This window comes from Clarias gariepinus, chromosome 6 (assembly GCF_024256425.1).
Source record: "Clarias gariepinus isolate MV-2021 ecotype Netherlands chromosome 6, CGAR_prim_01v2, whole genome shotgun sequence".
In the NCBI taxonomy this organism is placed as follows: Eukaryota; Metazoa; Chordata; class Actinopteri; order Siluriformes; family Clariidae; genus Clarias; species Clarias gariepinus.
In genome coordinates, this window is record NC_071105.1 from 11,851,602 (window position 1) to 11,864,454 (window position 12,853).

The window sequence follows — 12,853 nt, forward strand, 5'->3', positions numbered from 1 at the left end:
ACGGTGAGTGACTGAGATAAATATTTTAGTTCAGCTTTTATAAAACTGACAACGTGGTCACCAAAATTTTGTTAATGTGCATAAAAAGAAAAAGAATACTAAATGCCTATTTTTTTGTTGCTATTTTACAAAACAAACCCAGTGCTTTACACTTTCTTTGTATATGTCGTAATGTACAGCAGTTCTTCATTGCAATATTTTTGATTAATCACACAACTGTTGTTCTCTGTTTTGAACTTTACCAGAAGCTCTAATACCTGAACTTTGACTTCTTTTGAAATGACCTAATTGATGACAGAACACAAAATACAGTACATGATATAATTTAGCATGAGTGCATGATCTTAAAGTGCAAGTTGTATAACTGTTCAATCATAAAACCTTTCCATGGCCTATGGCTCATTCACATCACACTTTCATACTTTTTCATATCTTACAGTAAATGTAAATGTCTCTTTGAATGAGCAATTTTAACATTTATTATTTTTTTCAGCTGAGGGCTATCCTTTGTAGCACCAAGAGGTAACCATACAGTATGTGTGTTTAAGACATGGTGAACTACAAAAACTAAGTATCCATTGTTGTTTTTATCGCTGCTTCCATTTAGGGGTTGCCACAGTAGACCATCTTATCTGCATACTTAGCTTGGCACAGGTTTCCGCCCTTTCTAACACAACCCTCTCATTTTTATCTGGACTTGGGACCACCATCCAGCGGCTGGGTTTGGATTATTGGCTCAGAATTAAACCCCTGCCCTCTGCATGGCGATGAGAAACCCACCACTGAGTCACCAATGCCCTTGAGGACTGATGACTAAACAAGTCGCAAAACAGAAATGACAAGAATTTTTGGATGTGCATGTTTATTGAAAAGAACAGCAAAGAACCCTATGTGGGCAACATGTAATAATACTTTAGCAGACTCACTGGCCTGGCAACTAAATATTAGTTACATATGCATCATTTCATTGAAAAAATCGCAATACATCAAAGCAAGAATCATTACATATGTATACACTGATATGGTAACTGAACATTGTATAAAAATACATCTCTTGGTTAAAATCAAACAAATGCATCAATGAGTGCGGGTCTTCATGAGCTAATGAGTAACTGAAGGAGTAATCTAGATTTGTCTTATCTAATTGCAGCAGATAGTACGAACATTAAAGATGAGAAGGTGCTAAATTTAGATAATTGTCGATAAGTTATTATTAAGTTATTCTCATTAGGCATAAACAATTAATGACATAGCAATATCAATGCATTCTCCTGCAGCAAAATGTATAACTAAAATCTGTATTGCTTTATTCTGTTGCAAATTAATTCTAATCAGTACATAGAGTTAAACACAGAGTTGCATTGAAAATATGATCCTGAATTTAGATTCTCAAATGGCAAAAGGAAAATATAACCATGAGAAACATAAGGCAAAACAAGCAAATCAAGTTTGTCTTTTTCTACTTATAAATGATACACTAATGTATACTAGACTGGCTAGAATGTGCATATTCCCTAATACACCATGTGCCTTCAAGTACATAATTAAAAAAGAGACATTCACAGAACACTGAAGTCAATAAATATGTAACAGGCAAAGCATATACACTGATATGGCTGTTGCCCTCAGGTATCTGAGCACTACTACAAGTCTTTGTGCAGTGATACATTTTCAACAAAGACAAAAAAAAATGGAAATCATTGTTGTCAATATAAGAAAATGCACCTAAAGTTTGGGCACCCTAGTCTCACAAAATCGTTTTAACAATCAAAGAGCTTTTACTTTACAAAACAGTTTAGAAGTGCAAGTTCCACGCTAAGTTCTACATTAATGTCTAGTTTCAAGATTACCAGCAGATGGCCGATTAATCTGTACAAAGAATAAACAGAGAAATGGCTTTACTATGGATAAATGAGTGCAAAATTTTTAAGGTGTGCTAATCTAATGTCATTTTAGACAGTTTCTTTATGTAGCATACATACTGTATACACCAATCAGTTATAACATTATAATGCAAAACATTATGCCCAGATTCCCCGTACAGTCCTGGCCTCACTCCAAGCCATTTCCATATGTATGGGTCATTAAAGGAGTTCCTGGGAGGCCAGCATTTAGAACATGAAGCAGCTAGTCTGATCATGGCTCTGGCATACTGAGAAAACGTTCTACCTGATGGGATTGACGCATTAGTGAAACGCTGGGATAAGTGCATTAGTGTAGAGGGGATCATAGAGAAATAAAAAAGGTTTTAATCTCATAACTGTGTTTTGTTATTTTGCACAATCTAAATTCCTGGTTTGATTGAAACACCCCTTTTACATCAAAAGCAATGCTGATTTATGTTAATTGGTTTTGATAAATTGTCAGAATATACATCAAAGTGTAAGTGTGTAAGCTTTTTGATGTTAAAGAACTCTGTGATTATAATTTACAGTAGCTATGCTACAGTAGACTTGCATATATATTATATATATAATAAAAACAATCGTGATGAAGTAGAGAAATAGCTGAGGATGCCTTGAGGGGCCGTTCAGTTGACTACGCAACCAATAAAGAGAAGAGCACAGCCAAGCTGATCACCAGGAGTACAGAGGCTGAAGATACCACTGCAGATGAAACAACACATACAAACAGACACACAAAAAAGGGGGAAAAAATTATGCAATGAAGCAAAACCATTACAAAACTTCCCAAACATAAAAAAATTATAATTAATAAAAAAAAAAAAAATTATATATATAAGTAGAGTATATATACCCTGGAGATATGAAATGGTTAAACTACCCACTATACCACTATTACACCCACGTATTATTTAGATAAATATAAAAAGGTCACCCATGCCCTATTTAGAGAACAGAAATGAGTTTACCTGCTGAAGAGGTATCGCATTCTATGGCTAACAGCGCATCCATGTAGCTCTGGCCAAGCCAATCCTCATAGGTCTTTTTCTCACCAACACCAATTATGCTCACTGTGGAGTCTTTAAAGATCAGATCCGATCCCTCATATTGACTGGAGTCAAACATCTTGAAGTCTGTGTTAGTGCTGATTCCGAAGAATTGCTGAAGATAGTAAGCATTGTGTACTATTGGTCATTTATATCACAAACAAGTTCTGATATTTAAGGCTTTATACAGTACACCCACCTGAGCTTTGTCCAAAAGACCAAAGATGATGTGAGGGTTGGTGTCGGGCCGAACCATTACAGCATGGGAGGGGACACGAGCAAGGTTACACTGTTTATACTGACTGACTTCAGCACGAGACTCTTGAGGACACAGCAGTTGAAAATCTTTCGAGTTCAAGTTGAGGGCCCAAGGATCTGTACCATTACCTGATAAAGAACATTTTTATTTGTATTAGGAAATTAGATTATGAGATTGTGCTTCTATAATGTACAGTAAGTTTAACGACTCAAAAGTGTGATGTACCATTAGTATTCTGGAAAACGGTGGAATGTTTCACAAATGCAACCTCGCCTGCTTCCTGAACCAGACACCTGAAACAAGAGGTCGTTAAAATATGTTTATACTGATATATTTTTTTCCTTTACAAAATCCGGAAATGCATACAAATTTTCAAATACATTTCTAATATTAGTAAGTTACCTGAAGGCTCCGTTGTAACCATCAAAGAGATCCTGGCCTTTAACACACTTGTTCTGGCCCTTGGCATCTCCGATGCACTGGGTACAAAGGTTGCTGGGAAATCCAGGCTGATTGGCACCTGGTACACAGCTTGCTCTAAAGAACTCTCCAGCAGCTGGGTTAAAAATACACATGGATATGATCTCACTGACTGTGTGGCAAAAAGCAGGTCTTAATTCTAGTAAATATTTATCCATGCATTTTAACACTTCTTATTTAAACATTGTGGCTTAGTAGATAATCTTTACCCCCACTTAATGACTTTGCACACAATTATGATGAAAGCTTTTTCAAACAACTATGTAACTTATGAGCTTAAGAGGGGCACTAAGCAGAAAATAAAACACAAATAAAAAAATAGGAATTCAGTGCAAAAAAAATTTAGTTATTGGAAATTTCACTTATTCCATGTGGATTTGGCCAGTAGCGATTCCCATTTTTTTTTTGTCAGATGCACAATTGTCCTGTAAAACAGGACTAGTTTTAAACTGCAAGCAATTGTTTAGTCCGCATTTTGGAATTTGGGTGTTTTTTTTTTTTTTTTTACATTATATAGATTGTACCTATGCCCTTATAGCCAGGCATAAATTTTTTAAAACAGGCAAAAAAAAAATAATGCTCTCCAAAATAATTGTCACCTGTCATGAAGCAAGATATTTTTTAAACAAAAGTTATTATCTATAAATATAATAAAACTGCAAAATTGGCGTGTCTGTACATTGACATATTTGCGAAAATATTTGCGGAGTATTTGGACGAGCTTGAGGTAACATATACAGTAGGCTTTGTTTGATCGCAGTTGGCTCACAGAAAGAGAAGATATGCTACTTTATAAACTCAAACTTTCCGCGCACTTCACTGTAATACGAAAAAATTCAACAAATGGCGTTGAACTTTTTTTTTTTTTACAAAACGGTTATGAGTGTGCAAAAAAAATAAAAAAGAACAAAGTCGTGGTCACATCTAGCACAAAATAAACACTATAGAATAATTAAGAATTTTGCACACAAACAACAAAAGAAAAAAACTAACAAAAATATAAAAAATATTAAAAGGTTAACTCATATATTACATTTTATTGATATTATAAAATATAACATCATTGATACTACTGAAGAATAAGTCCTCATATCTCTGCTCTATTCCCCTGGGAATTACATTAATCTGTCCCTTTGTCATTCATTACCATGAAATATGAAAGAAACGGTTGAAAGAAAGAAATGGTTGTTGACCTGCAAAAAAATCAGGTCCAGCAGTACATATAAAGATAAAAACACTGTTAAAATACCATTAAGCAGAATCAGAAACTAAAGGCTCACTTTCTGAAACTGTTTGAAATTTGCTGAAATTTGAGCAAAACAAAAACACCTGATCATAGGACATTCAGCAATTTCCTGAACATATAAATGAAATTTAAAACATTTTATTGTATATACAGTACACTAATCAATGCTGATTCTGGCATTGGCAGGAAAAAGTGTAATACTGTACATTAACTGACCCAAACACATCCCCTAAAATACACTGATACATTCACCATTATGTTGACCATGCAAGTTCAAGTGCACGTTGCACACAGACCTTGAACTGAGCCACAGCAGTAGTGATACCTAAGAGAAGCTCTGTTAACCAACCTTGAGCAGCCTGGCACTTCTGTACCCTGATAAGGCCTTTCTCAACAAGCACGCCTACTGGAATGTTCCAGCCAGCAGTCCTGCCGTAGCCTGTGTGACACGATGTCCGGCCCCTCAGATCACTGTATCTTTGGATGTCTCTATTGCTTCTCTTTATGACAGCCACAGCGTAGTAGATACTGCCATCACTGTCCCCTGAAATGACAAAACATGGTCTGCTGTGTGAAGACTGTGATGTATGAATTGAGATTGTCTTACAGGCTTGGTATACAATAAGTGTTTTGCAACTCAGTATACAGAGGAGGACAGCAGTGATTACATTATGACACTGTACTATTACAGTGTTCATTTGATGAGAATAATAAGAGATAAGGCTGGCTTCTAACCCGTGTAGCTTTCGCCTGCAGCAGGCACCAGGCCATACGTTTTTCCTGCAGTAAAGATATAGCCTCCATCAAGCGTGACGGCATCTGCCTCCTTGTTCTGTGTGTACAGAGCGGAACATTTAAACAAGTCTTTAAAAAGGAAAAAAAAAACAGAGACAAATAACTTGTAGTTCGCATCTACCTTTATTTTCTCCATGCAGTCCTCCACGGATGTTCCATATAAACACTGGATGTTTGGTGCGAGTCCTTTTTTTTTAAAGGCTAGAGCCATGTCTCCACATTTCTGCTGCTCACCAAAGGACAGCACACACCAGGTCAGGGTCTCAGGGACATCTACAATACGCAGACACACACACACACACACACACACCATATACACGAGTGTACTAATATACACCATACATGCAACATGGAAATATTCAATGCCAAAAGATGAGGCAATGCTTGTATCTAATATTTATGAGAGTAGGTCCCATAAAGTCACCTCTGTCTATACTGGAGCTTGTTCAAGTAAAGGTTACAATGTGAATTAGGATGAAACTGTTGTGTGTTTGCACTTTGCCAAGTATAAAAGTAGTTAAAGTAAACTATTTAAATAATTCGAAATAGGGGTGCAGAGGGGTTATTATTATTATTATTATTATTTTTATTATTATTATAGTATAAAAGCGTTTTTTTTTTTTTGCTAAAAAGTTTTCTGAAAACAAACAGAAATAAACCTCAACTAATTTTTATGATTTCGACATAACCTAGTCATACATTATATGATATATCTCATTAATATCTCGTCTATATCTAGTCTCATCAAATAAGGGTTATGGTATCTCACACACTAATCAGGCCTTCTGCTAAAACACATTTATCACCACAATTGTGTGACACTTTTTTTCAACTACCATTGAGGTCCAGTGCTTTTGGCTCAAAAGAAGATACCGATACTGTACAGATCAAATTTATGATCAGTAATGAAAGAAACATTTTTGGTGTAGTGACAACACACATACAGTACACATATGTCTGATTAATTTACTGTAAAGAAGAGTTCTAACCATTGCAGTCCATAGCTTTCAATATGTTATAGTATTCTCGTCCCATCCAAGCAATGTAGTCCTCATGCTCAGCATGGATAAAGCTTGTAGATTTGTCACTGAACAATAGATTTTCACCGTCAAATTCAATCGAGGAGAAAATAGGGAAGCTAGACTTTTGCTGCGGGGATAAAGACATTTTTTAACATGAGCTCAATATATATTTAACATAATAAAATCAACAATAAGTAAATAATAAAATATTTTGTGTTGTGCAATGCTATTACAGAATAATAATTAATGTCGAGGTTGTGTCATTATTTTAAAATAGCAGCATGCTATTAACCATCTACCAAAAAAAAGTAATCCAAGGAATAAAAACTAGTGAACCAGCGACAGGGTCACGGGCAGTTAAGGCTATTTGATGCATGTGTGTGAGTCAAGGCTGGCCTTAGAAAAGACACTTCATCTCAAATTGTTGAAAATGACTTAATGCTGGTTCAGATAAAAATGAGCCAAATGAAACAATCAAACAAAACAGTATCAAGCATTTCATCACATAACATTTAGGAGAAAGGTTCTTACCTGTCCCTCTTTAAGCATGTTATATATCGCAGACCTGTCCATGTCAAAGCGGACCACAATGCCTCTGGATGGCACTCGGGCCAAGTTGCAGCGTGTGTAATCTGAAACAGGACTCCGCGTTCCATCTGAGCAGAGCAATTCAAAGTCAGCAGACTTGAGACCCTGCGCCCAAATGTCCCCTTTTCCTAAAAGAAAAAAAAAAATACTATGTGAAATAATAGTAAGAGTAATAATACTCTTCTTGCTGCAGTACCTGTTTAGTACTCTGTCTGTTGTCCTATGCTACACTTATGGGTCCGTCCACATGCCATCCGGCACTTTGGGGATGGATACTCCCCACCCTGGAGATATACTGTATCTGTCATTCTGTGGCAGTTACCAAAGGGGTCAGGTGTCATTCACACACTACAGGCAATTTGGGAACGCCAGTTAGCCTAATCTGCATGTATTTGGACTGTGGGTGGAAACTAAAGCACCCAGAGAAAACCCACCAAGCATGGAGAGAACATGCCAATTCTACGCACATAAACCCAGGGCGGTAACCCCGACCCTGGAGGTGCAATGCAACAGTGCTAACCAGTAAGCCACTGTGCCACCATAACCACATGGGAGTGATATCAAACTGTTATTTGTAGTAAAAATGGACTTGCCATCAGTGTTTTCACCAACTGTGGTGTGCTTAACAAATGCTACTTCTCCTGCATCCTCAACAAGGCATCTGCAAAAAGGAAAAGAAAAAAAAAAAATATATATATATATTAATGTTTCCCCCACAGTAATGCTCAGGTCGAAATTTTACAGCTTTTCAACAGTGTATCTGGGTTTCAAGTATCAGAATGCTATCTATGGCTTATATACAGTACAGTACAGTATGTTTTTCTTATAACTGTGATAAGTTGTGCATGTTACAATCATTTCCATTAACAAGTATCATCCTTAGTTTAATGAAAAAGTGGGATTAATCATTTTAGGTCTGAGCATTTCATGTAATAGATATACAACACCATAGCACTTTGTTGGTTATCTCAGGTTTCTCCATAGAGAGCTGTAGACCTTCACAAAGAGTCTTTATTTAAAGAGACCATGCCTTCACATTCCTCTCTGTAGCTCTGCCTTTAGGATCTTGTTCTTGATCCTAAGCCATAGTTAATGATGTCAGAGCATGTCCAAACCTCAGCAAGCCTTGATTTTGAATCAGTAGTGACTTGCAGCAGAAACCGTAAAAGTTAACAGGGCTTTCCTGAGTTGAATCCTTGCCTTGAGTATGTATTGTCTTGTATAGCTTCTGCCCTAAGCATATTCCTGTCTTGTTTCTTTATTGTATTGTGTAGTTATTGCCCTGAGTATTCATTGTCCTGAATATTTACTGTGCAGAAATGACAAATGACTTTTCTTGCCTAGTGAGCAAACGTGTTACGGCAGTAATTGCAAAGCATAATGAAAAGTACATTACCTGAAGGCTCCATTGTATGAGTAGTATTTCTCCTTGTTGCTTGCTTCACACTTATGCTCTCCAGATCCATCTCCTGCACAGAGCTGGCACAGAGACGGAGCCTGACCTATTGCTCCAGGAATGCAGCTAGCGTTGAAGAATTCTGCAACTCCTAGACATCCGGGAAAAAATAAAAAACCCAACAACATTGTGTCTCATCCACACATATTCTTTTCTGTGAGGTCATTTTTTGATAACCGATTATCGAACGATCTTTACATATCATGCATAAACATAAAGCATGGAATAATGTTCTTAGACATGATGTGTGCACCTTGTGTCACATTACAGGCCATAACAGACATCTTTCCCCCGTCGATCAGATAGCCTATGGGCATGTTCCACCCAGCTGTACGCCCAATCCCAGTGTGGCATGTCTTCTTCCCCTTTAGGTTGTTGATGTTAATGTATGAATTCGTCTTCTTCACCACAGCAACTGCATAATACGATGTTCCTACATCTATAAGTCAGAGATTCACAGAGCCAATATGAGCTCACTTCTGCCTTAACAGTGAAGAACAGGTAATATTTAAAGATAACACACTGGTGGCTCATGCCATGCAATCTAACCGTAAACATGTATTCTTATACATAGTATATATATATATATATATATATATATATATATATATATATATATATATACTGTATAGTGATAGCAATATGTGTGGGATTATATAAAAAAAAAACTCATACTATCAGAACTGGACTCTGCTGCAGCAATTTTGAATTGGATTTCCTTTCCAAAATCATAGACGTCCTTGGCACTGGTAGAAAATGCATCGACTTCATTTTCCTAAGGACAACCATAAGAGATTGGCTAAACCATAAGCTGTACTTTTTCATTTACTAATGCAGACTGCCAAATCAATAATGTATGACCGTAACCACACTGTCTTTCTAACATGGAAAGTAATTTGTCAGTTTTAGAAAGTTAATGTCATACATGTGTAAAAGTCATCACAATGTTTTCTTAGTGCTCAAAAACTTGAAAAGGACAATAAAAGGAATGACAAAGCACTGCAATGCTACATGTACATGTCATGACCTAACTTCACTCTATTAGCAGTGATGGTTTCATGTAGAGGATGTTACCTTGAGTTTTTGCATGCACTCAGTGGCTGAGTTTGCGAGGACACAGCGCAGCGTAGGCCGGATAGAGGCGCTGCTGAACGCTGCTGCCATGGCATTGCACTTCTCCAGCTCGTTTGGGGAAATTGCACACCATCTTACGCTGGTTTGGCTGCACACTAGACACACACACACAATAAAGTCATTAAAATCAATCAATCTATCTATCTATCTATCTATCTATCTATCTATCTATCTATCTATCTATACAAGCTAGTAGTGTTACAGTTATAAACTGTATTATTGTATTATTAACTTATTTAAGAAACATAAAATACTGTGTTTGCTATCATAAGAAGGCCCATGCCTGTGTCTAATTGTCCTATTTTGCCCAATTTCCATTTTTTTAATACAGGCTTTTAATTCTTTATGAGAATCACAAACATTGATTGAAGTAGCAAATACATCTAAACATATGCATCTCAGCATTCTCATTATTTGCTACTCATGATCTGTAAAGCCTTCATAACGTCTCTAATCTGAGGTGCTAATTGTGAATTAGTCATTTTTGAGGCTGTTAACTTTCTAAATAAACTTCTCCTCTGCAGTTTTGTTCTCACGTTCCTGAAATATTCTTCATTAAAACCAGTTTCATCATCGTGCTTGATGGGTTCTACAAATGCACTTGACAATACTGTTCTTGCAAAAACTATTCCAGAAAGGCAGAGCGTCTTAAAATAACAAATGACTGTTGTTGTTGTTGTTGTTGTTACATATTTACCTAATTCTATATGTTTTTTTTTTTTTTTTTTTATAGTTTTGAAATACTCAGTATTGTTGTAGAATGTACATAAAATAAGTCACTAAACAAAAACTAAGAAACTTGGAAGTGACCTCACACTTTTAAGCATTAATGTATGTATACAGTATAGTGTATATATATTGTTAGTTATTCAGCTGCTCCTGTTAAGAGTTCGCCAAAGCAGACCATCTGATCTGGACAGAACTTGGCACAGGGTTTAACCCTTCCACTTTATCATTGCTTGGGACCGGCACTGCGTCTAGTGGCTGGGGTTAGGGCACTGGGTGGGAAAATATTTAACCTTAAGTGAATATACAGTATAATTACCCTCATGATGATATAAAGCCTATGGGTCAAGCTAAAGAGCTACACACACTAATGATAAGTAAATACTCTTGCTACAACTATTATGATTATCATAATATAGCATATTCTACTTCTGTGCATTTATTAGTTTACTTACAATTAAAAAGTCAACAAAAAAAGAAATCAGAAGAGGCCTTCACAGCTGAATACCTGTAATACTTTCACATCCTGGTGTGAAATCAATAGATTACTACCCTGTGTTGGAAATCAACAATTTGTTCCTTTTGTTGCCCGTCGTGGTTGTGTGGCCTAAACCTAAAACATGTAACATGGTAATCTCGAATGTTTTTTAACATACTGTATAAGCCTAAGTCTAATAAAGTGAACCGAATCTACCAGTAGTGCTGCACAATTAGTTGAATAAAATTAAAAAAAGCAATATGGACCTGTGCAATTATTTATATCACAAAAGGCTGCAATTTATTTCAAGTAATGTATACATAGTCAGGAATTGATGTAGTTCATTGATAATTTAAATACTTGTACTGTATGTTTTTTTATAATTTTGAGTGGATAAATATTGGCAAAACATCCTCTTAATGAGATAATTTGTGCTATTATCAGCTCTTAGCCTAGATACATATATTTGAGTACAAAATGATTATACATTTAATATTTTTATATTATATATAGTAAGTTACAAATGTATTTTTTTCTAATTAAACATGACCAAAAAAAGGTGATAATACCCAAGTAAAGTTGTTTTTGAATTTTTCACTTATAATAATAATAATAATAATTATTATTATTATTATTATTATTATTATTATTATTTTATTTAAAAGACATGAATGTTCTTTTTTTCCTGTTTTGGTGTCACAAGCCACAGAACTAGAAATTACTAAAATTGTATCCATAAAAAGTCTTACTTTTCATTTTATACAAAACAACAACAAAAACAGTCATTTTAGATCAGGAATTCTAAGACATGAGGGATGATGACGCACGCCTGCCTTTCTTTTTTGGATAAAATGCATTAAATGCATAAAATGAGTCAAAAGGAATAAATAAGACTAATATAATAAGGTAAAGTGTGTATAATGGGGTTAGTGATGGGGTGAGAGGGGTAAAGGCTTACCGCTGTGTGTGATGAGGAGCAGCGCGGTCAGTGTACTCCACACGCCCATGACTCCAAACTGCTGCTTTTACAACACCGTTTGCTTTCTTAAGCCTTCAGCAGCACAAAGTCCAACTCGAGACAAAGTCCAGAACTTTTTTTTTCTTTTTTGTGATCTAGTAATCTTAATCTCTAATCTTTTTTTTAATTCAAATTCTCAAGACTGTGGGTGCAATGGGACCATCAAATTAAGTGTACACCTAAAGTGACACGTACAAGGGAAAAGCGGACAAGCGAGCACACACACACATACACACACACACACACACACACATAATGTGTCTGTGTGTGTGAGAGAGAGAAAGCGAGAGAGAAAGAGGGAGAGAGTATTTCTGGTGCTGTTCTATCACATGGGCAGCAAAAAAATTGTCCTTGTGTAGCTTTTACATATTAAGTGTATTGTAATAAAATAAAAGTTTGTACATGTACTTAATACTAATTAATTAATTTAACCTGAACATTCTATTCATATCTAGCATGTGCCTTAATTGAATTATACTAATGCATTTTTAAAAGGCTATTTCATTTATTGTAAACATGATCACTAATACAGTACTGCTACTTAATTTGGGGCCTACAAATAAAAATACAGAAGTAGAGCCTGAAGTAACTTTAAGTTTAAAAAGTAACCTCATTACCAAAACATGGAATAAATAGCATTTTATACCCATGTGGCTATTTTAGTTTTTAAAATAAAACCTAGTTTAAGGAGAAAAAAAGAA

At 35.7% G+C, this 12,853-nt stretch overlaps 1 protein-coding gene across 1 annotated transcript; it reads right to left on the reverse strand.

Annotated features, from left to right (window-relative positions):
- Positions 1–851: 851 nt before the first annotated feature.
- Positions 852–12,340, reverse strand: meltf (melanotransferrin). The gene is made up of 16 exons (XM_053497626.1): positions 12,093–12,340; positions 9,871–10,025; positions 9,472–9,571; positions 9,050–9,235; positions 8,737–8,887; positions 7,934–8,001; positions 7,284–7,468; positions 6,720–6,879; positions 5,852–6,003; positions 5,671–5,767; positions 5,285–5,479; positions 3,612–3,765; positions 3,435–3,502; positions 3,150–3,337; positions 2,873–3,065; positions 852–2,606 (listed from the first exon to the last, which is right to left on the reverse strand). The coding sequence occupies exons 1-16, from the start codon at positions 12,139–12,141 to the stop codon at positions 2,539–2,541; spliced, it is 2,169 nt and encodes a 722-aa protein (XP_053353601.1). The 5' UTR covers positions 12,142–12,340; the 3' UTR covers positions 852–2,538.
- Between the last annotated feature and the right edge of the window lie 513 nt (positions 12,341–12,853).

What these genes read in the sequence shown, in the direction of transcription:
- meltf (XM_053497626.1), bottom strand. Translation starts at nt 12,141, where the DNA reads ATGGGCGTGTGGAGTACACTGACCGCGCTGCTCCTCATCACACACAGC. An exon ending in AGTGCATGCAAAAACTCAAG is followed by an intron (nt 9,572 to 9,870) that starts GTAACATCCTCT and finishes GGTTGTCCTTAG; the next exon opens with GAAAATGAAGTCGATGCATT. An exon ending in GAAGTGCCAGGCTGCTCAAG is followed by an intron (nt 3,766 to 5,284) that starts GTTGGTTAACAG and finishes TTTTTAACCCAG; the next exon opens with CTGCTGGAGAGTTCTTTAGA.